This window comes from Pezoporus flaviventris, unplaced genomic scaffold, assembly GCF_033815535.1.
Source record: "Pezoporus flaviventris isolate CSIRO_AGI_PZ_B2104156 unplaced genomic scaffold, CSIRO_AGI_Pfla_v1 ptg000001l, whole genome shotgun sequence".
Classification (NCBI taxonomy): domain Eukaryota; kingdom Metazoa; phylum Chordata; class Aves; order Psittaciformes; family Psittacidae; genus Pezoporus; species Pezoporus flaviventris.
The window spans coordinates 15,233,867-15,253,611 of NW_026892549.1; the positions used below are offsets into that span (position 1 = coordinate 15,233,867).

The window sequence follows — 19,745 nt, forward strand, 5'->3', positions numbered from 1 at the left end:
TTTCTGTCTTCTCCTGTTCCACCCCCACAATGTTTTTCAGTACATTCTGTGGCAAGATCATGTTCTGCTGTAGATCTCAAAATGTGTTCTATGGCATAATACTGAAAATCCAGCTTGAGTGATTTCCTCAGCATGAATTTGTATCTTATACCTTCACTAAAAAACAGCCTGAGAAAGGAAGCAGTGATTGTTTGGTCCACTTTCAAAACATTTGGAGAGCCCTCTGTATCTGTCTGTTAGCATGCTACCAAAATAACTAGGTAGCAATACATTCACATGGTAGGAGAGCTTTACAGGGGATCGCAGTTACAGTGCATGCTTTCTGCAGCCTCCTGCGTGCAAAGGGGCTAGCTGTTTTGACATGCTCAGTTGCTTTGAAGTGGATGTGTGAAGGGGAGAACACAGTACAGTTTATTATATTTCATTTACTACCAGTCTGAATAAACCTGGAGCAAGGATAGCTTCTTGTCCTGCAGCAGAATGTCTTTATCAAGTTCTACCTAATAAAACTGTAGCTGGAAGCATGCTTCTTAGTATAAAGGGAGGCTAGAGCCCTGAGGGTGTTGGCTGTCCAAAAATGTTAAGTAAAAAATATACTTTTCATCCTGTCTTAAAGTAGACTCTGGGCTGGCATGGCCACTGAAAGAAGTCATCCTGCCAAAATGTGCTGCGCACTTTCCTTGGGAACTTGCATTGGTAACACAGATTAAGGTTTGACTTGCAAATCAGCTGTTTACATGCTTCTGTTGGCAGGAAAGGAGCAGGAACACAGAGCTGGGAATAAAGGTCTCAGCAGGAGGCAGTGGGACAGCCTCTTTCAGCCCTGGTGCTGGCTTAAACTGACCTGGCGAAGGAATGAATGGAAGGCAGCCCAGGTGCCTCTGTAGGGTTTGTGTTTGTGTCCTTACACTATAGTCGCTTGAATCACAGAGAACGTCAGAGCTTGTCACAGGCATGACCTAACTGTTGTCCTCAGTACCTATTTACAGACAGGAGACTGGAGGTTTAGGATTTGAGAGATGATTATTCAGGTACTGCATGTTCACATGATGAGGAAACCAGGCAGAAATACTCTTAGGCCTGTGATCACCTTGTCTTGGCATTTTGGAGGTTCTGCATCTAAGTGCATATTGAGGCCTGTCTGTTTAAAACTGAGAAGAAGCCAGGTGGTGTTATGCTCAGAATCTTCTTAATGGGCAAATGCACATTATCTATAAAGCCACCAAGGAAAGAAAAGGTGTAAAAGAAAGGAAAAGAAATGAAATAAAAGCTGTGAGACAGCTCGGGAAGAGCTTAGAGAGATCAAATTTGGCAAGCCTCAGTCCTGAGGCCTTGCAAACTCAGTCCAAAGCTGGTGGCTTGTTACTGCCAATGGCAGTGCCATATCACAGGATTACACAGGTATGGTGTTTAGCGGATCCATAAAATGGTGCATCACCACTGTGTGCCATACCAACAGTCTCTATTGTGGGGACAGAACATTTGGAGCCAAGCTGGGAGTTGGACAGATTTCTTTTCAAATTTAGGAATCTATTAGAGGATCTCCTGCCCAAAGCATGCAAATCAGGAATGCACCTTTCCCTTCCTAGAGACCTTGATGCCAGGAGGCTCTGAATGAACTATTTTAGTTCCTGCTAGGGATTGCTCCTCTCTAAGTCAGATCTTCACAGTAGCGCCAAACCAGAGGTCTCAACTCCTCTCTGCCAAAGTGAATGACATCTGCTTAAGTGGCCTTATTAATAGGATGTAATAATTCACTTGAATTTAGCCCCAAATTAGAAAATTTTATTTTAATTTTTTGAGTTTTCACTATGTTCTCCACTGTTTGCTATTTAAACATGAGGCCTTCTAGTTCAGAAGGATGTTAGGAAGAAACAAATCGTCATGATGGCTGGGGCAGGTCAGTCTGAGCTTCTGCAGGTCGAAGCATCCAGAGGCCACTTCAAAAGCCTGGTGTTTAGCTCGTTTTAGTGAACTACTGCTGTGTGTTTAACACCTAGTCATGAGCTTCCCATGATGTTTGCCCTGGAATTACTACCTGTGCTATTTGGTATATGTCTTGGGCTACTGAATATGACCTTTAAAAACGCAGTCTCTTTTGGTTCTGTTAGCTCTTTCTCAGATCTTTTGCTGTGTTTTCTCCTAGTCATCAGCTCTGCATATGGAGAGCTTTCTCTTTTTCCTCTCTGACATAGGACAGTACCTTAATTCCTTGGTAACAAACTGTGGTATTTGCATCTCATTGCTATTCCCTTTGTCCTAAAAGCATGAAGCAAAGATCAAGTCCCTTACAGACTACATGCAAAATATGGAGCAGAAGAGAAGGCAACTGGAAGAGTCACAGGACTCTCTCAATGAAGAGCTTGCCAAGTTGCGTGCTCAAGGTACAACATTTCGTCTTGTGGTTATCATTTCTTTTATATCTTAGAAAATTCACTATTGCCTAAGGTATCATATGTGCAGTAGTTCTACGACATTTTATTGTCTATTTAGTATTTTGTGATGAAGACAAAATTGTGATTCAGAATATCTAACATATTGCACTTCCTTGTAGTAAATTACACTTCAGATAAAACCAGAATTACCCCTTTCGGCCTAGTCCATTCACAAAATACAGAAAACTTAATTTCTCAAAAGAATCAAAAACTCAATAACAAGAGCTTCACCTCTAATGATGTGAGAAATTTAAAAACAAAACCAAAAAACCCAAAACATAACTAAATACTTTAGTCAGACAACACCAATCATTCTTGCTAAGTCTCTGTTCTCTAAAATTCTTGGTTATACATCTAATTTCAGTTGACCCTCTGGCAAATGGCCTTCCCTGTTCAAAAGCAAGCTGCTTCACTTAGGGCCAAGTAAAAGATCTGTCTTTCCTAGCTCCTGTGTAGGATCCAGCTGACTTCTTTTTAAGAGCTGTTTTTCCCCTTCTGATTTAATGTGGAAAATGTGTATAAAAAGCAGTTCTTGTGGCATTGCTAAGGTCCTGGTTTATGTAAAATTACAATGTGACCTTGTAGCCTTAACGTTATTCTGGATTTCTGCAGAAGGGATCTTCTCTGACTCCAGGAGCAGCAGGTGGTGATAAGACTTTCTTTTTAACATCTCCTACATTTTTAGAATAGATTTTTTTATTCCATGTCCTGATCTTCCTACTGCACTCATAAGAAATGACCTGGTTCTAGAGGCACCATTTCCCAGCAGAAAGTGAAAAGGGCAAGGGAGATTGCAATAAGTATGCTTATAAGGAAGCAAGAGTAGGTTGGAAAGGTTTTGGGTGGATTGAAAAAAATGTGTCTTGTTAGTAAAGGAGAAGGGGATTTGGGCAATGGGTACCGCAAACCATGACTGTGACCCTCTAAAGCTGTCTGTCCTCATTCCCCTGCCAAAAGAGGAACTCTTTACTTTGTGTTTTTTTTTTTTTAATGGCTCAACATAGCATGTCCTGGAACTGTGCAGTTAATTCTTAACTGTTTTCGACTTTAAACAGAAAAGATGCATGAAGTCAGTTTCAAGGATAAGGAGAAAGAGCATCTGACCCGTCTTCAGGATGCAGAGGAGATGAAGGTAGTATGGCATGCTACAATTTTAGAGAGCATTTCTCAGTGAGAACCTTCATTAAGCTGATAATTAGGGTGTAATTTTGTCTTCCTGTGCCCTTTGCGTGCTTTTAGAAAACGCTTCCAGCTTCTGTCAGAACTGACAGTCTCAGTTAGAAAACTTGACCTTACTTAACTGAACGATCTTCACAATGTCAAATCAGAACTTGCTAGTGTTGAGGTTGTTGACCACATGATGGAGAAAAGTAAGTCATAGTCTGAACATCCTGGGAGGTGAGTGCATCAGTTTTTAAGCTGAGCCAGTTCCAAAGGGTAGAGAGGTTCAGTGTACTGTGTTTGCTGAATTGGAGACGCTTGGACTCCTTAGATCACACGAACAAAGAACCAAATTATAATACCCAGTATATTGCATATATAGTTGAGAACAGTTCTGTTATATAGAATTGGAAAATTATATTGATTCACCTCTATGTTCCTCTAATTTTTTGCCAGTGGAAGTCTGCTGAAAGTCAATTTGATAAGTGGCAAATCAGGATACTGGGCTTGATATAATTCATGTACTAAAAAAAAAGAGGCCACTTTCCTAAAAAAATTGGCAAGAATTCTAACTATCTCCTAGAAATAATAATGAAATATAAACCTGTTTTCTGGTATTTACTTCTTCCTTTGGAATGCAATGAAATGTTAATCAGTAATGTGTGAGTTGTGTTTCTAATGGAGTTCCAAACTGAAAGAAAAATACAGTTTTGCAAGAATAGTGATAGAAGTTTGTCAGCTGCCTGTAGAACTTTCACCTCAATTATAAGAAGTTAAAGTTAGTGAGAGTTGCACAGTTATTCCTTACAGTTGGAGAAAAAAATGCAAATCTTTTATTAGCAATCTAAAGAGATGCAGTGAATTTTTCTTACTACTTGAGATATATTTATTCATAGAATTTGAATAACAGGGCTGTGGATAAACAATTATCAGAGTGAGAAGGGAATGAGTTTTACTTCTATCACGGGTATAGCTGTACATATATTTACTTGCTGAATAAACTCATAAAATAGAGGAGTGGTAAAAACTGTCATTCTTGGCACTTGACATAAGACCCTGACCTGCACAAGAAAATGAGTAGAAATTGGTGTGCATCTGTTGCTAAAAACTGTTTGAATTAAATGTTTGGATGAGGAGATGTACAGTTTTAAGATGTATCAGGCAGATTCCTGAATTAATCTCATTTGATAAGCCTCACTCAAATCCAGAAAGATAGGTTGATTCAGCTGACATGGAAGGTTAGCTGTGATACTTGATTTCTGTTTCATGTATGTCTCTGGGTTTTGTACTCTGCAGAAGGCACTGGAGCAGCAGATGGAGAGTCACAGGGAAGCCCACCAGAAGCAGCTGTCCAGGCTGAGGGATGAAATTGAGGAGAAGCAGAAAATAATTGATGAAATCAGAGAGTATGTTTACTTGCTCTATTGCTTTTTCTTTTGCTGTCCTGTTCTGTGATACTGTAAGGATGTTTTGGGGTTGTTTTTTTTATTAGTTTTAACTGATGTCTATATATTTCAGTGTCTTACAGAAAGAAGGGTTTTCATTCATTCAGCCAACAACTCTCTGATTATTTTGCATTATTTTAATAACTGTAGTGCCTGGTTTTTTATTATGGAGCTTTAACAAGTCCATAAAATTGTGGAGAGAAAAACAGAATAATGTAGGTAAGAGAAGCTTTGAAGAGAACAGGTTTTAAAATATAAAGGTTTTGAGGGGATCTTATAAGAACAAGTCCTGCCACAGGCTTTGAGAGTCTGAGTGACCCAAATATATATCATTTTCACACTCTAAATATTTCTTCCTCACACAGCAATGTAAGTCTGTTATTCAGATACTCCAGCATTTGAAAAATTGTGTTCTTTGCTCCTGTACTTTTTTTTTTTTGTCAGTGTTCATAAAATCTAGGCAATCTTAATGCGTAGTGTTCCTTTCATCATATTTATTATGTGGCCAAAGACTAATAATAAGGAAATGAGAAACATGAGGAAGCAGGACAGAAAAATGGCAAGAACAGTTTACATCCTTTATGATAAAGGAAGCAAGCCACTGAATCTAATTCTCCAATATTTTTAAATATTGTTCTTCAGATTCTTTATGCCTAATTTCTTTCGTTTTTTTTCCTTCCTCTTTCTAAACCCATTTTTTAAATGTAGATTTACCATGCTTGTTTATGAGGTTCAGGACTGAGCTGTACTGACTTTTTCTTTTGTGTTCTAGTATGAATCAGAAGCTTCAATTGGAACAAGAGAAACTGAGTGCTGATTATGATAAATTAAAAACTGAGGACCAGGAAAGGGAAATGAAACTGGAAAAGCTCATGTAAGTCAACAGTTTTCTCGTCTGGTGTCCTTGTCAATATATCTCTTAATGTGTCTACGGGAGATGTGCTGGAAAGAGGCATTTGTGTTGAAATATTCACACTGAAATGATCATTTCAGTAACAAAGCCAAGATGCAGTGCTAATAAATGGTTACCAACTACTCCACATTTTTTTCTCATAGGCTTTTCAGTAGTGGGCTCAATACTTGCCAAAAAAACTTTTTTAGAAATCTTATTTTATGAAATATCTTATCAGTCCCTCATTCCTTAATGCACAGCAAAAACAGGTAAGAAAGAAGTTGCGAAATGAGTTTTTGGAACTTTTTTTTTTTTTTAGTAATAAATAGATGCTAGAGTAAAAACCGTTTCTGGAAATGAGAGAGAAAAATTTCATGCGTGGACACAAAAAATGGAGATGGTGGCTCAGCCATTCTGTGTGAGAAAGCTGCATATTTGGGACAGAAGCATAATTACAGATGCAAATGGATGTACAGTTTGCTTTCATCTGCAGATGTTCTACTCAAACTGAGTGTTGATTGATTCTTTTCTGTTTATATAACTTCAACATTTTTTATTTGTATTCAATGTTGTGATCTTTCTAGACTGCTTAATGATAAAAGGGAACAAGCAAGAGAAGATCTTAAGGGGCTGGAGGAAACAGTGGTATGTCTTAATTACACTTTATTGGGCTTCTTGCCCCCTAAGTCTTCATCACTGGTGTGTTAAGGGAGGTGATTCTGTCCCTCTACTGTGATCTGGTGAGACCCCACCTGGAGTCCTCAGTACAGGAAAGATACAGGCATGTTGGAAAGGGTCCAGAGGAGGGCCACAAAAATGATCAGAGGGATGGAGCACCTGTCCTGTGAGGGAAGGCTGAGAGAGTTGGGGATGTTCATTTATTTAAATTTATTTAAATTCCAGTCTGTGAGTGGATAAGCATAAAATGGGAAAGTTAAGGTTGCTCTTAGCAACTTTGAAAAGACAGTTCCATTCAGTATGGCTTTGGTGCAATATGGGGTTGGGGTGCGTGAACTGCCTATCCACATAGTTTCCTTCCCTGCACATGGATTAAGTGCTTCCCTCCTGCTGGGAGCAGGGGTAGGGTTTACACTTCGTGTGTCATACCCCCAAACTGGAGTAAGGTGATTATGTTGCTGAGCCTGAGAAGTTGGTGCATATAAAAAAAGAAACTTGGAAAGCCTGGGTTTTTGCCATAAACTTAAAAAGCACTTAAACATCTTAAGTGCACTTAAACATCCTAAGTGCCTGTGAGTAAGCATTCAGAGCAGGCTAATGCATTTGCTAGATAATGAATCCAGAGCTCTTTTACCTGCTGTTGACTCAAATCTGAGGAGAATTTTTACACCAGACTATCTACTAGCTACTATAACTACATCTTAAAAAGGTTTATGCCTTTTATTTTGGTTACTGTTATTTTGGTTCCAGGCAAGAGAACTTCAGACTCTTCACAACCTTCGCAAACTGTTCGTCCAAGATCTTACCACGCGCGTTAAAAAAGTAAGACTATATATACTCTTTTAAACCAAAGTCTTACCTTTTTTTGTAGTATTCTTGTGATGTGCTGGAAGCTTTTAGTGCATGTTGTTACAAAAAAGGACACTGTCTTTTTCAATAATAGTGAGTAATAAGCTAAAAATTGTTGTGATATTTATTAGCTTTTATTTGGTCCTAATTTGTTAAGGAGAAGTCCTGGTGGTTAAGCAAAATGAACCAAGCCAATTCAGCTCTGTTACAAAGTTCTCAAAGCTGATATTAATGGGTACCAGAAATTATTCAATGTAACTTGTACTAACACTACCCTGAATGTTGTGGCTCTTTCTTTCTGTACGCTTGTGATTAGTCAGGCTCTTCCTGGCAAAATTATTATTTAGCAGAAATTAATGTATTTTTAACTTTTGGGGAAGTCTGAAGCTGCATAAATAGACAAAGGCTTCACAATGCTTTTCAGTCCTTTAGAGTAGCTTTGGGGAAGAGTTTTTATACTTTTTTTTAAGGTTGAAAACCCTTATTACATAAAAACGTCTTCCAGGAGAGGGAAAAGAAAGAGGGAAAATGGGGTTTCTCCACTAAAATCTATGATTTTCCTATTCAGGATCCCCCAGTAATTGTTCAGTAAGAAGAGTGTATTTTTTGTGTAGTGGGGAATGTGGCTCTTAAATATTAAATGAGCAGGTAAAATAAATTCTCTTTGATTTGGGGCGTTGGAGGGCTTTTCTGCCTTTGGGAACTTAAAGTCACAAAAGACTTGAGCTTCCTCTTGGTTTCTTCCTGTGCAGAGTGTTGAACTCGATAGCGATGATGGGGGTGGAAGTGCTGCGCAGAAGCAGAAAATTTCCTTTCTTGAGAACAACCTGGAACAGCTTACAAAGGTTCACAAACAGGTAGGGGCTCTGCATCATTCCTTCTCTCTCTCCTTCCCTCCCACCATCCTTCCGTCCCCCCCAAAATACACTTTTTTTTCTGTTTAAAGGGGTAGTTTTTGAAGGTATATGTACTGGTTGAGGAAATGTCACCTACAGTTCTCAACTAAAATTCTTGGAATTAGAAGTTGGTGTGAGAGTGTTCTTCCCACTGCTTATACTTCTTATGAACGTGTTAAATAAACACTTATTTTTTTTTCTGTGAAAATAGGCTCTAGCAGTTTTGGCAGGATTGTCACCACGTTGGTGTAATGCATAAACAACAGAATAACGTGCTTGTTATTACCTTGTGTGCTGGTTTCTAGATGAATTGTGTATCCACAGTTTTGACTTCTGGTCTAAAGCTGCTTAGAGGCACTCTTGGAGGTGACTTCAGGGAAGTCAACCAGCAAAGTATGAGAGCAAAGAAACAGAGGTTTTCTGTGCAGCTTAACGGCTAGTGCCACCCCAGAATGCTGAGGTTGGTGGTCTATTTCTGGGCAAGTCTATTTCTGTCTCCTCCCTCTTTCACATGTTGTTCCCATTTTCTTTGAATACAGCTGTTTGGAGAGATGAGGGCAATGGAGAGCCCTTTAACCTACATACCCACCATGCAAATGTGGGTTGGAGGGAATGTGTAGTAGGCAAGTGTTTTGGATATACACCAAAGAAAGAGCCTTCCCTCTGCTTACCAGCAGTCTGCATATATTAATAGTGTGTATATGTGTGTGTACATATATATGTATATCTCGGTAGCACCTTGTTAGGTACAACTGGATTATTTCATCCAATAAGTATGCTTCCACCTTCCTCTTAGGTGTTAGTATTTTTGAACTGTCTCCCACTGTTTGGGTGCAGAGCACCAAATAGTAAAGATTATTTTGATTTCCTCTTTTAATAGTGACAAAACATTCTCCAGAGCAGTTTTCTCAAACTGTTATTAGTGACACACAGTGCTCTCCATGATTTGCTTTATTTATTTCTGGGGAAGTGCTAAAAAAGCAAGCAGTGCAGGACCATGACAAGTGTCCGCTAAGGTTCAGTATTTTGAAATTCCCAGGGAACAGATGGTTTAAAGACCTAGTTTCTAAATATGGAAACTGGGACATCTTAGGAGTGTTTTTCCTTTTACTGTTCTGCCTTTTTTGCACTCAGTTCACACATCTGCTGGGTTTTCAGATACGGGTTTTTATAGTTCTCATCAGTGTATATTTACTCAAAACTAGCTAGGAGTCTTCATCTTGTAATAAATGTAGAGGGAAAAGTGACATTGGACTTGACCTGAATGTGATATCATCTTGCTGTTATTTCATATTATAACCATTCTGTAGAACAAGGGTTCAACACTTGCAGAAAAAACACATTGTGACAATTTATTATTTATTTTTTTAGCTTAGCTTGTGTTGTCCTTCTGGCACTGAGCCCGGACTAGCAGGTGTAAAACATTTTGATATGTCAAACAATGTGTGAGTGTTAGTACATGCTGTTGCTTTACCATATTATTAGTGTGGTAGTTAAACCACGTTTTTCCCTTCACTCCAGACAAGTGAGAATCACTCCTTTGGAGCAGTTTTCTGTTGACTTCTGGTAGTGGTATAATCTGTTCAGTAGAAAATGTATTAGATTTTCTAACTGCATCGGGGGCTTATTTATAAAAAGGAAATAAATACCAGTTCTCTCTTGGCTGTTGTTGCATGTAAAGTGAGATCTTACTCTGATAATTGATAGACATTGCTGAGGTTCGTATTTAATTGAGGAAGTCCATTAATTCAAAGTTGCATATAATCACATTTATAGCTCTAGGCCCTAAAGTCATTTCTTAGCAATGTCTGAGGCATCAAACTTCCTGATTTTCTCATATACTTGAACAGGGAACAAGTAGGTAAGAATGCCACAGCCACTGGAGACAATTTTTCATGATACCCAGTGTTGTCTGTAAGACCTATGTAAGAGTTACTGGTTTGAAATAATGAGGCGGTCAAGTATTTGTGAAATGCTGGACATTTCCACGTTCTGAAGAAACACAGACTTTCTGCTGCACTTGCTCTTAAAGTCTAGGAAAGCAGGTGTGGTAGTAGAGTGCTCTGCAGTAGCAGAGTTTATCCTGGAGCCCTCACCCTCTGAGATCAGATTTGTGAAATTCTGTTGAATGGAGTAAACTCATTTATTCTTTTATCTTTCTGGAAAATTTAATATCGTACCTCAGCTGGACAAGTGAACTGCATGGTTAAAGATAAATCTTGCTTTGACATAAGCTCTTTACAGTTGTTTCTGGAAGAAACCCGTTTCATTTGCAGGGTACAAGGTGTGAAGAGGAATCTGTGTTTTCTGTGTCTCCTTGTAAGGCAGCCTTTCCCATAGGATAGTTTTGAAACTTCTCTTCTTGCAGTTGGTACGTGATAATGCAGATCTTCGTTGTGAGCTTCCTAAGCTGGAAAAACGACTTAGAGCTACGGCAGAGAGAGTTAAGGCCCTGGAGAGTGCACTGAAGGAGGCCAAGGAGAATGCCATGCGAGACCGCAAGCGGTACCAGCAGGAGGTAGATCGCATTAAGGAAGCTGTGAGAGCCAAAAACATGGCACGGAGAGCACACTCTGCTCAAATTGGTAAGGACATTGAGCTAAAGAGTTAGTGGTTGCTCACATACTTCATGGTTGGTCTGTTTGCTCATGTTGAAATAGAAAGAGCTTTGAAAGCAGCAGTCCAGGGCACACCACAGTCTGCTTCTCCTCTGTTGCACAGGAATCTTCAAAGACTTCACTTTTTAATAGAATCTGCCCCACCTAAGGTTTAAAGCGCCTCTGCTATTTAACTCAGTAAATAAATGGCATAATGGGTCTTATGTGCCCTTCTAGTGACCTGAAAACTTGTCTCTTTAAATTAGTCTCTTACTTTCTTCTTCCTCCCCCACATACTCTCCTTCTGCTTTCATTCTTTCCTTGCCTTTTGGGACCTTGTCCCTTCCTCTCTTTTCCCTGGTTACTCCTCCTTGTGATTTAATTTAGTTCTTGAAGAGTCAAATAACTTCCTATCTAATTCAGATACTCGATACATCTTTGTATCTTTGTGGTACAATCTGAATTCATGCATACAATTAAATGGTACTTAAAATGGGCAGTTTTTTAAGTGGTATTTTAGAATTGCTGAAGCAGAAGGATAATGGTTTGGATAGTTTAAGATTACTGTCTTAAAACCTGAAATAGAATTAGGCAGCACACAGTATTTCCTGCTGTATGCTGGAAACCTACTGACAGCTTTTTCTCAGCGTCTTCTGGAACAATATAAATAGTCAAATTGAACATAGAAGGTACCTCACTGACCACCAAGTGGGTCCTCACTTCCCTCTGCTGTACAGACAGTCCGTAATCTTTGCAGAGATGAGGGCATGCATGGGAAGGCTAAATGGCCCTGTCACAAGCAGAAAATGGTTGTATTTCTTATTGGCCAAGGTAAGGGAATGCTGTGTTCCACAGAGTTAAATTACAGACTACTCTGCCAAGCACAGCTCCTTGTTTGGACACAATGGGGATTGTACTAGAGGAGAGGTAGAAAACTTTGTATTACAGCTAAATGTCTTGTTTGGTTTCCTACTTTTTACTCTGCAGCCAAGCCCATCCGCCCTGGTCATTACCCGGCGTCTTCTCCAACGGCTGTCCATGCCATCCGCGGAGGAGGAATGTCAAACCCCACCTACTATCACAACACCAAATAGACAAGAAGTAAGACCGCAGTAAATTACTCATCTGTTCTTTCCCTGATCACCAAGTTTTCTTATATTTCAGTCTTGCTTTTAGAAGACCCACAATATTTTTTCTAGTTGTAGTAGGAGTTGTTTGCTGATAGTTTAACTGTGAAAATTAGTAATCTTAGTAAGGAGTGCCTTGTTAGAATATTTTGCATGCTGCTGATGAGAGTTTTTATTTTAATGACTTATCACTTAAAATGTTTCTTAGAAAATGCTCTGGTAATGTGTGCTGAAATTCACACATAGAGGCATGAAACTCATGTAGTAAAAATAGAGTTCCAGAGGTTCCTTTTGCCAGTATAATTTTCTGCTTTCTGCAACATGAATACATTTCCATGTTGGGATATTCCAGCCTGGGACAGGGGTAGAGCTGCCATGAGTGGCAGCCTCACAGAGCTCTCCAAATTTAAGTGTCACAATTTGGCAGACTTAACTTTTGTTTCTTTTGCTTTGCACTCTTATTCAGCTCTCTTCAGAAAAAAAGAAAAAAATATTTTACTTTAATTGCAAGGGCTTGAAGGTTTCTCCTAAGTAAATATCTCATCCTGGAAAGATAAGCAGCATATTCCTGTGAGACTGCTTCATGTACCCTCCACATTCCATTTACTTCTTTAAATGCTGCTTACTTGTGAGGTGTTTTACATCTCCGTTATTTTAGATGGTAACTTTAGGTTGCAGACCTACTGAAAGTTGGATGGTAATGAGTGGCTGTGAAAAGCAGCCAGTGGACTCCTAAATTGTCCCAAGTTTGGGGTCTTTTTCCTCCTTGAGTATTAATTCTGTTTTATGACTCTCTTCAGATAGTATGTGGTTTCCTTTAGGCACTTAGCATTCCTGAGTGTTTTTTTCCTTTTTGTTTGTTTTTTTTTTTTTGAGAAAGTTTCATGGCATGCATGCATGCAAACCATCCATCACATCACACTCAAACTGTTATTGTGTTGTGCAGATTGTTTCTGTTCATTGTGTTTTCCATGAGCCCTGTAGCTGCAAGCAACATATTTTCACTGTGGATGAATTAGGGCAAATCTTTGCTGAGTGTGTTTGTGCATTAGTTCATTCTGAGCTGAAATTGGCTTTTCCGTCTCACAAATGACATAGCCTTTGCCTGTCTACTTCACTGCATTTCCACCTCTGTGAAAGAGCAAAGGGAAAAGAGTGTTTTACAGAGGCATGTAAAATATTTCCAAACATGTAGCAGCTGCTCTGTGGGGAAAAAAACTGCTACCTGCCTAAACTGGGTGGGCCATACACCATCTACTGTGAAATTAAATGTCAGACTCAAACAGGCCCCACATTAGGTATAGGTGTATGTCAAGTGAACAAGTGTAGATTAATAAGAGGTATTTTAACAAATAAATACACTTAAAACTAGATGAATGTATAACAAGATAGGACTTTGGAAGTCAATAATAAGTAATCAGAAGGCATAGAATATTTCTCAAATATTTTAGATGCTGAGGTTTAGATTTGAGGGCAGTCAAGGATGAGCAGATTCAGGCCATGCTTGGAACATGTTGCAGAGAAGTTCATGGGCAATCGGAGTAGCAGAAAAATAAGATGGAAGGTCTTGGAAGAAACTGGGTAAACTTACATATTTCTGATTTCTGAAAAAGATTAGAAAAGAGAATCTGAAAATTAAACGGAATCCCTGCAGGTTGAAATGAAGCCATTTAATAAGCGTGTATGTGTGGGTTTTCAAATTAATTGACAGTAGTGCTTCCCTATGGCTTTCATAGGTCTAGTTTCCTTATTGCTCAAGATTCGGTCTAATGCCCGGCTTTATTAGCTATTACATATTATATGCAAGGCAATAATTTTAAATGTTATGGGAGTTGGACTCGATGACCCTTACAGGTCCTTCCAAGTCAAGATATTCTATGATTCTATTCTGTGATCACTACTCCTGAGAACCATGTTTTAGACTTCATAATTGGTTTTCCAACTCTGTCAAGTTCTAGATTTTTTATTTTTTTTACCTAGAAAGATGTCTTGAAGATGTAGTAAACTAAGGCTGGGCAGTGAGGGTAGTCCTCATCAGTTTTGGTCCTTCAGTTAAGGAGATTATTGGCAAATTGCAAATATTTGGCTGCCAAATATTTTGGGGAATATCAGAGTACTCTGAAATCTGAGCTCATTGGATGAAAGCCCAGGGGACTGAGTGTTAGTAATGGCACTACTTGTGCAGAGAAAATTTTACATAGATTATTTCCATAATGTCGCTGAGCCATTTCTATGCTCTGTAGAACTACATTGTGCTTTTGAATGGTGCAGTCTTACACAGCTAGAATTAGGTCACAACTTACTTTTATATTCCTTTAACAACAGTGAAATAAAGGTGGAGTTTCTATTGAAATATTTGCTGTCAAGTAACGTCTCTGTTTCTGGAATGAGAACTTTATGCCAGGATGAGATAAAATTTATCTTGCATCCATTCAATATTCACAGTACAGATAACACAGATAATAGACACTGCTGTTAGACTGATCAGTGATTATGATTTATTAACTCATATCTGGTAAAATTTCTTCTGCAGAGCTGGCCAGAGCTGTGAGACTAATCAGGACAAAGTTCAGACTTCACCCAGTTTGGGCCACATTGCCCAGCTGCAGTGTGCATGATATAAGGAGATGATTTCTACCCCAGAAAACATAGCATTTGGTGAATAACAGCAGCAGATGGAATAGAAATGTGGGTGTTAATAAATTGTAGTTCTGAATTACAAATTGCTGGTAGCTGGCTTAAACAGGAGACTTAAGCCAAGGAGCATCTGCAGATCTTTACAAGATAATTCCTTACCCTGTCTACATTGCAGAGGTTATTGAAAATGTGCATGTATGTTATATCAAATTATACAGTGTCTTTTTATGATATATTATTAGTATAATAGATATAAAATATTTTAATATATTTCTGTAAACATACACTTTTATATATATGTGTGTGTACACAAGGAAAGCACCTCTCAGTTGGGAGACATATAGAACAATGTTTTGCATTTGTATTTTTTCATCCCTTCATTTTATCATAAGTTTTCAAATTCAACTGCAGTTACTTTCTTTACTTGTTTTATAAGAGAAGCACACATCTGCTTTTCAGCACAGCCAAGTGGCAACCAGTGGAGAGAAAAACTCCATTAAAAGAACAGAGAGATAAGAGCAAAAAAAAAGTTAGACTTTTAGACAGTGTTTATGCAAGACATAACACTGTGCTACAGGAGACAATTCACGTTTCTGTGAAGTGTAGGTATAGGTGAGTTGCCGTGTTGCGTATCTGCTTTCTAGTCTCAAAATCCACTAATCATCATTACCTTTCTTTCTTTCAACAGGTGAATTCCACTTAGCATGTTAAGGACTGTCATTAAGTCACTAGTTTCTTTTTCTCCCCTCTTCAATCCAATCCATGTCCTGTTCATCCTGCGCTTCCTACAACCATCTGCACTGCACTGGTCCCAGGTATTTTGAGCTTCATAGGATCCACACGTGTACAGAAGTGTCCAGCTCAACTCTTCTACAGATACTTGTACAATGTATTTAACATAACCATCTAAGTAATGATAGGAAGTCTGCCACTCAGAATCTCTCACTGACTGCGTTTGACCCCTTGGCGCTTGTTAGGTTGGGGCTTCTACACTCAGATAGATGCTTTTTCAAAGTCTTCTGTTGCATCAGTAAATCCTGACTTTTGGCATCAAAGAATTAACTATTCAAAGACAAAGTGCCATCAAAGGCAGGTGATTGTGCTGTCATGACTGATTTACTGTATAATATACATATTATTTTATATTTTTAGGGGATGAAAATGTGCTGCTATATGATTTAATTTTACCGCTTACATTTTCAGAAGTAAATTTCCCCAAAGAACCATTTGTAATATCCTGATAAAATCCTTGGACTGTATAAAATAACCTTTATTGCAGTACCTGGTAAAGATCAAATGGGATGCAGAGAAATCTGTTAGTATAGATCTAGGTTTTGAAGTGTGGTAGTTACATGAGTATATCTGTGTGACCTATCTTGTAATTAAGATCAGATCTGCTTGTAGTTCTCCCTACAGTGGTGGGGTTTCCTGGAGTGTAATGGCTAGCCATGTGTTTGTAAGCATTGTTCTCTATGAAATTTTGAAGGCTTTCAGAATGCTGTGGAAATCTTGTCTTGGAAAAGTAGACAAGCATCCCTCCACCCCCCTTTCCCCTTCCCACATGCCTTCAGGAAGCCCTGATCTGTTCACACCAGAATTCAGATACTGATGAGTGAACGGTCCCCCACCAGAACAGATGCTACCTTAAAGAAACAAAAAAATATAAATGTCCCACAAACCCCAGATCCTACCTTAAAAAAATTAGAGAGAGATTCCAAAAGGAGGCAAGAGTTTTATGCTTGAACTGTCCTTTGCAAACAAAATTTTGGAATATTTTTGTTAGGAAGTGAAGAGCAGACTGCAGGAGGAAAAGAATGTCCTTCTAAGTTACCATATGCAAGTCACCCTACTAATGGTACTCTCATTCTCCCAGAGATGAGGATGAGACTGCTTGCCTTTTGTGGACCTCTTTCATGCCAGTAAAGATTCTCCATCTTCTCAGCAAGGGGGCACTGGAATCGTTCTGGGAAGGTTCCACTGGCAGGCAGAAGCTCCTTCTCCTCCTCCCTGCCTACCACTTCTGTGCCACAAACACCTGTCCTGGTTCATATGTGGGTAGTATGCACCACTATGTCCTAACAAAGTGTGGAGTCTAGGAAGGTCATGGCTGAGCATAGCCCTCTAGTCTTTATTTGCAGAGGTTTGCTCTTACTTATTTTTTTTTAAATTTCTGAATGTGTTTGTTAGTAGACATAGAACTTAGTTAATGTAGAGCCTTTTGAAAGATTGTGAATTGACTTGAGGTATTTTTTTTCTACTGAAATTATTTAGGTTGTTGCAAAGTAAGTTAGACTTAATTTAACATTTTTTTTAATGTTGCACTATTTTGAGGAGCGTTTTGCTAAAAATATTTAATGAAGTTGCAAACTTGCATGTATTTAATTTATTTTGTATTTTCCAAAGTTTTATATTTTCTTTCTTTACGTGCATGTGCACTGCCAGAAAATGAACTGTGAACTTGCCGTATGCAATCTTCAATAAAATCACTAATTCAGAACTACTCTGTACTATCTTATCAGCTATTCAGCGCTGAAATTTCTACTATGAACTAACAATCCTCTTGTTTTGCTTCTAAAACGGTTGTCTGGAAGAAGATACCAAACTGAATTGCTGTCAAAGATTTTGTACTGTAGTAAGACTTTTGTTCTATCTTGAATTCAAAGTTTGATATGGAAGTATATTGTAGATGCGGCATTAGCTTAAAAAAAAAATGCATTAAACTCTCTGCCACCATCACTGTTAGTTATGCACAGCAGTTTAGACAGCTTTCTTCAGCTTGAGTAATAAGTTAGCTTTGACATCTCTTAATTGTGCTAGTGCTGATCAGCCAGTCAGTTCATCTAGCTAAAATAATGTAAGTTTCTCCAAGTTAACTTTTACATCAAGACTGTAGGAGGACTTTCTATAACTGAAATGCTGAGAGGATGCCTTAGGCTAAAGTTCTCAAAACAACATACGGAAGATACTTACTTGATTGGAAATGATTAGTTGTCAATTGAACTTCCTCTGCTTATGTATAGATTCTTGGTTTGTAAGCCTATTTTAATTAGGCAACTTAAGTTTGTATTGCGTATTGTATATTCAACTTTTGTACCATTTTTAAGTCTTACACATTTTATATAGAGAAATGAAAACCACATCTCTGCAGAGAACAAAACCTGTGTCTTGCTATTTCCACTACTTGATGCTCTCTGACTTTCTTTGCTATTTGAATGTTGTGTTATATTTTCTAAGGTTAATTTTAAAGTTGTGTTTGTATAGTGCAAATCAAGTTTCACATCTAATATGTCATGCATGGGATAAATTTTGGTGGAAATACCGTACACGAATGGAAAACATAACTCAGACGGAACTAAAGTGCATATTGTTCTTTATGCTAGTAATTAAATGTATTTCCTGCTCACTTGAGCTTCTCTTAATGATATGTTCAAATATCTTGTGTTTATGTTCAAATATCTTGTGTTTGTCCTTGAGTTCACATTTCATTAACTTGCTTTCTCTAAAACAAGGAATGTTTTAAACCTGGAAAGATCTTGGCTGATGCATTTTTAAATTTGGACTTAGCAAGGGTGAGAGCGGATTATCCTGAGTATATTGCAAATTAAAAAATAAGTCACAGTAAAACTATACAGTAGTTTCTGCTTACAGAACCTTAAGAATAACTTTTATATTTCATATTATAAAGCCTAATGGACAAATATACACATTTGCCCGAAATATTTATAAGTAAGGCTTAGAAATAAAATAAAATATTGTAAGCTGAACATTGTGTTATTTGAATAAATGGTGATGAAGGTCCAAAAGGAAAGAAAAGGCCTGATCAGATTTCCATTACTGGAGGAGAAAGACCTTGTGTAAACAAGAATGAAGTACATGTCAATTGGAAATGGAAGGGGAAAAAAAAAACCAAATTGGCAGGATAATCTTAATCTACCCTTGCGTTGATTTCCATCTTCACTGTGCCTGTTTGAACTGTAAAGTGCACTGGACAACACCCGCTGTGCAGGATGGGACACTGATCCACCCATTCCTCTCTGGCTCTCACAATATTGTCCATTGAAACACTTTTTGTTGTGGGAGAACCACGGGGGTTGAGGCATTCTGTAAATTATACCTGTCTAGTTTGTAAAGTGTGTAATGTGTACTGCAGATGTGTATTCTCTGGGCTCTATGTATCTTTACAGTAGTGTTCAATTTAGGAAAAAAATAAATTGTGGACACGTTTTGCTGGTAACAAGGGGAAATTTTTTGCCATTGCATCAAACGATGCTGAAATATATTAAACTCTTGATAGCAAACCCAAACCCTCTTCCCCCATCCCATGGAGATAAGTCTTTTATCTTCATTCTAAAATTCTATCTCAGATGGATGGATACACTGGCAGACTGCATGATGTATCATTCGAAAACTGCTACAGTGGATAATAAAGCTGAACTAAACTTTGCAGTGTGCGTGTTGTGTGACACGTTACGTACAGCATCTCTGGTACGTACGGGCACTCTGCTTGTGTTTGTGACATGTAGGAGTGACCCATTCACTGGAACTGTGCTTGAGGGTGTGCTGGAGCCCATATCCAAGACCGCTTTCTGGATTTTAGCTTTTCCTCTAAGTCTGTAGCAAGTAATTAGAAGACTTGGATGACTCACTGGGAAATGAACAAAGGATTATTTTTTTTTTTTTTGATAAATGCATTTTCACTGCTACCTCTCCATAGAAATATTCCTTCTTCCTACTCTTCTTCAGCCTGGAGGATGACGGGGAGATTCTTCCACTTACCCTCTGCATGCATTTCTACTTTATAGGGATGTTACACTCACTTTATATACAGGGTGTAAGGGAGTAAAAGTTCCTGTGTCCTTGCCGCCTCCACCAGGTCATACGCAGGAACTTTATGAACAACTTATTTTCAGTAATTATTATGCTGAGTGTTTCTCAATTCTATTGTTAACTCTTCTACTCAGGAATGCAAATTTCTGGCACTCCAGAATTTCTGTAGAAATGAATTGGTTTTTGCTGCTGAGTAGATTT

General features: G+C 38.4%; 1 protein-coding gene across 1 annotated transcript in view; it reads left to right on the forward strand.

The window, feature by feature from the left end:
- KIF5C (kinesin family member 5C) overlaps positions 1–19,160 on the forward strand; it is an 83,283-nt gene extending 64,123 nt beyond the window's left edge. The window contains exons 17-26 of the mRNA XM_061445409.1: positions 2,267–2,384; positions 3,491–3,567; positions 4,893–5,002; positions 5,814–5,915; positions 6,518–6,578; positions 7,362–7,433; positions 8,213–8,317; positions 10,725–10,941; positions 11,941–12,054; positions 15,406–19,160. Coding sequence (XP_061301393.1) covers positions 2,267–2,384; positions 3,491–3,567; positions 4,893–5,002; positions 5,814–5,915; positions 6,518–6,578; positions 7,362–7,433; positions 8,213–8,317; positions 10,725–10,941; positions 11,941–12,047 — 969 coding nt within the window. The 3' untranslated portion in view covers positions 12,048–12,054; positions 15,406–19,160. The remainder of the gene's footprint in view (positions 1–2,266; positions 2,385–3,490; positions 3,568–4,892; positions 5,003–5,813; positions 5,916–6,517; positions 6,579–7,361; positions 7,434–8,212; positions 8,318–10,724; positions 10,942–11,940; positions 12,055–15,405) is intronic.
- Positions 19,161–19,745: the final 585 nt, after the last annotated feature.